This window comes from Salvia splendens, chromosome 6 (genome assembly GCF_004379255.2).
Source record: "Salvia splendens isolate huo1 chromosome 6, SspV2, whole genome shotgun sequence".
Classification (NCBI taxonomy): Eukaryota; Viridiplantae; Streptophyta; class Magnoliopsida; order Lamiales; family Lamiaceae; genus Salvia; species Salvia splendens.
This window is the reverse complement of record NC_056037.1, coordinates 15297263-15300616: the sequence shown is the minus strand read 5'-3', so window position 1 is coordinate 15300616 and position 3354 is coordinate 15297263. Positions and strand designations below refer to the sequence as shown.

Below are 3354 nucleotides of genomic sequence, written 5' to 3'. Positions count from 1 at the left end.
TGATATTAATATGTTTTACCTGATGAAATTCAAAGATAAGTATCAACTCACAAATTTATTCACACACATATAAAATTATATCGATAATTCTAATCTTTTTATATATATAAATGAACTAAATTAACTATTTATAGTCGGCCATAATATTACCATTTAGCATTATTCTAAATTCATTCCTTCTCACTTGAATAACAACAAAAACACCAAAACTTTGCATGCTCTCTTTCCCTGACACATTCCTCTGTGTACTCTTTCTACTTACTCTCACTAGCAGCAGAAGGTATTGCCTCAAAAATAATAAATGAGATAACAAATTTTGAGTATTTAGCTGTTGCTTTTGCGTTTATTGGAAAAAGAGAAGCCATGTTTTGGTGCATTGATTGATCAAGAAAGCGACGGCCCGTGTGTCTCTTCATTGCTTATATCATCATCTCTTCAAGAGAGAGAGAGAGAGAGAGAGAGAAGAAGGAAAGTCTGGGTTCTCGCGTTGAATTCCTTCGCATCTTTTCACTTCCACACCTTCACACAATCAAGATTCAATTTGTATTATTCCAATCGCGATGAGAGGCACGATCGAGCAGACCCTGACGGCGGAGGCGTCAGGCGTCCTGAGCCAGTCGATCGCGAATGCCCGCCGCCGCAACCACGGCCATACCACGCCGCTGCACATGGCGGCGGCGCTCCTGTCATCGCCGTCGGGTCGCCTCCGTCAGGCATGCATCCGGTCCCACCCAAACTCGAGCCACCCGCTACAGTGCCGCGCCCTCGAGCTCTGCTTCAGCGTGGCCTTGGACCGCCTCCCCACCACCCCGACCCCTACCCTGGAGCCGCCGCTCTCCAACGCCCTCACGGCGGCGCTCAAGCGCGCCCAGGCCCACCAGCGCCGCGGCTGCCCTGAGCAACAGCAGCAGCCGTCTCTCCTCGCCGCCAAAGTGGAGCTTGACCAGCTGATCATCTCCATCCTCGACGACCCCAGCGTCAGCCGCGTCATGAGGGAAGCCGGCTTCTCCAGCCCCGCCGTCAAAGCCGCCGTTCAGCACCGATCGTTTGCCAATCCGCCTCGGTACAATCACACTTATCAACAGATGACAAAAATATCAGCAATAAAAAATGTCAATACAGTCGGTTGATGTTGTGTTGACATGACATCGGTTTGTTCATATCATAGTTTGAAATTTGTACAATATTTAGAGTTTGCATTTTAACACTATCTATGGATCTGTTATGTGAACGAAATGGTATTTCTCGATTGTTTTGCGTAGGCATTTGAGCATGCCTTTGGAGGGTGTTTCTCCGTTGAGTAGACGCGTATTTGAGAAGCCCGATCCATCGGAACGAGCCCCCTACTGCTGTCAGTGCTCGGAGAATTATGAGAAGGAAGCAGCCAGGCTCACCTCCGTTCACAAATCATTCTCCGAAACCGCACCTCTGCCACAATGGTTGTGTAACACCAAATTCAATACCAGTGTATGTTTCTTTCCGTTCTGCTTGCCAAGTTTTGAGCGTAGAAACTTAACCAGATATTTCCATTCAAGCAGAGGATTCAAGAATTGCAGAGGAAATGGAGGGACATATGTTTGCATCTGCATCCTAACTTCCATGCTTGCAGACCGCTCTCTATGGCGAGCTTTCGTAATCCCAGCCCGCTCACACGACCAACGCTCCACCTTCCCCTGCAGCTCGGCACTGATCATAGCCCCCCGGGGAGTCCTGTGAGGACCGATCTTGTTCTCGGACGAAAAGGGGCCACTTGTGAAGATCAACCACGGACTAACCTGCTCGATAAATCTTCTAAAGGTTTGGATGCGGACACGTACAAGAAACTACACAAGGCCCTAATGGAGAAGGCATGGTGGCAGGCAGAGGCAGCCTCCACAGTGGCCTCGGCCATCACTCGTTGCAGATCAATCAATGGGAGGCGTCGCGGTGCTACATCGAGAGGGGATGTTTGGCTGTTGTTCACAGGTCCGGATAGAGCTGGGAAGAAGAAGATGGCATCAGTGCTAGCTGAGCAGATTTGTGGGACTAATCCTATCATGATATGTCTTGGCACGAGGCGAGATGGTGAAGAATCGGAGACTAACATCAGAGGTAGAACAGCCATTGATCAGATAGCAGAGGTGGTCTGGAGGAATCCATTTTCAGTGATCATGCTTCAAGAAATCGACGAAGCAGACATGCTTGTTCGTGGCAGGATCAAACAGGCAATCGAGAGGGGCCGAATCGCTGATTCTCACGGCCGTGAGGTCAGCCTTGGCAGTGCCATCTTTATCCTAGCTGGTGTTTGGTCAGCAACGAATTTTGAAGATCTTAGAGATGGTAGATTTGTAGATGAAGATAAGCTTGCTACAGCCGGTGGGAATTGGCGGTTAGGGCTAGTTGTTGGGGCGAAAACCGGCAAACGCTGCGCTAGTTGGTTGCACGATGTTGATGTTGATGTTGATGATGATAATGGTGGTGGTAGGGCGTTGAAGCCACGAAGAGAGGTTGCGAGTGGCCTCTCGTTGGACTTGAATCTCGCGGCTGGAGACGTGGAGGATGAGCGAACGGACGGCTCTCATAACTCGAGCGACCTCACTATTGATCATGAGGAGGAGTTGAGCCATGTCAACCAGCATTGCTCTGTCACATCAGTTCCTCAAGATCTTCTCCACAATGTCGATGAGTCTGTCGCGTTCAAGGCTGTTGACTCTGCCTTGGCTCGAACGGAGATTAAGAAGGCGATCGCCTCGAAGTTCTCGATGATCATGGACGAAAAATTGTCCCTAGAAATAGAAGATGATGTGTTAGACAGGATTCTAGGAGGGCTATGGCATGATAGGACCAGTTTGAAGGAATGGATTCGGAAAGCTCTCGAACCGAGCTTTGATCAGCTCAAGGTCCGTCTATCAGATGGTGGCGGGAGTGGCGATTTGGTAGTGCGGCTTGTCATCGAATCTGAGTCCGGCGGTCGGGGGCGGAGCAGGAACAGTGGAGATTGGTTGCCTAGTAGCATCTTAGTATGAATGAGTTAATGTTGTAGGGTACATAAATGGTATTTCTTGTTTCTGTTGGGGTCATATTTGTTTAATATGTAAAACTTTTGGGTGGGAATTTGAAATTTGTAAACAGTGCTTACTCATCCTAACTCATTTTCCTTTATAGTTTGTTCCAATCAACATGACTAGTAATTTTGTGCGACGGTTCAAAAGGACAAAGCGTAGTCTATTTTTAGGACCAAAGGAGTATTTTGGTGGGGCGTGGGGCCCGTTAAATCGTTGCCTTAAATCCATGGTTTACTATGCGTTAATCGAATCATACATGACCCAAAATATTTTACATTTTTTTTATGAAGATTTTACATTTTTTATTACT

General features: G+C 47.7%; 1 protein-coding gene across 1 annotated transcript; it reads left to right on the top strand.

The window, feature by feature from the left end:
- The first annotated feature begins 261 nt into the window (after nucleotides 1-261).
- LOC121807428 (protein SUPPRESSOR OF MAX2 1-like) lies at nucleotides 262-3141 on the top strand. Its single transcript, XM_042207658.1, has 3 exons — nucleotides 262-1063; nucleotides 1263-1467; nucleotides 1539-3141. Exons 1-3 carry the CDS (start codon nucleotides 561-563, stop codon nucleotides 3003-3005), a joined length of 2175 nt encoding a protein of 724 aa, XP_042063592.1. The 5' UTR covers nucleotides 262-560; the 3' UTR covers nucleotides 3006-3141.
- Nucleotides 3142-3354: the final 213 nt, after the last annotated feature.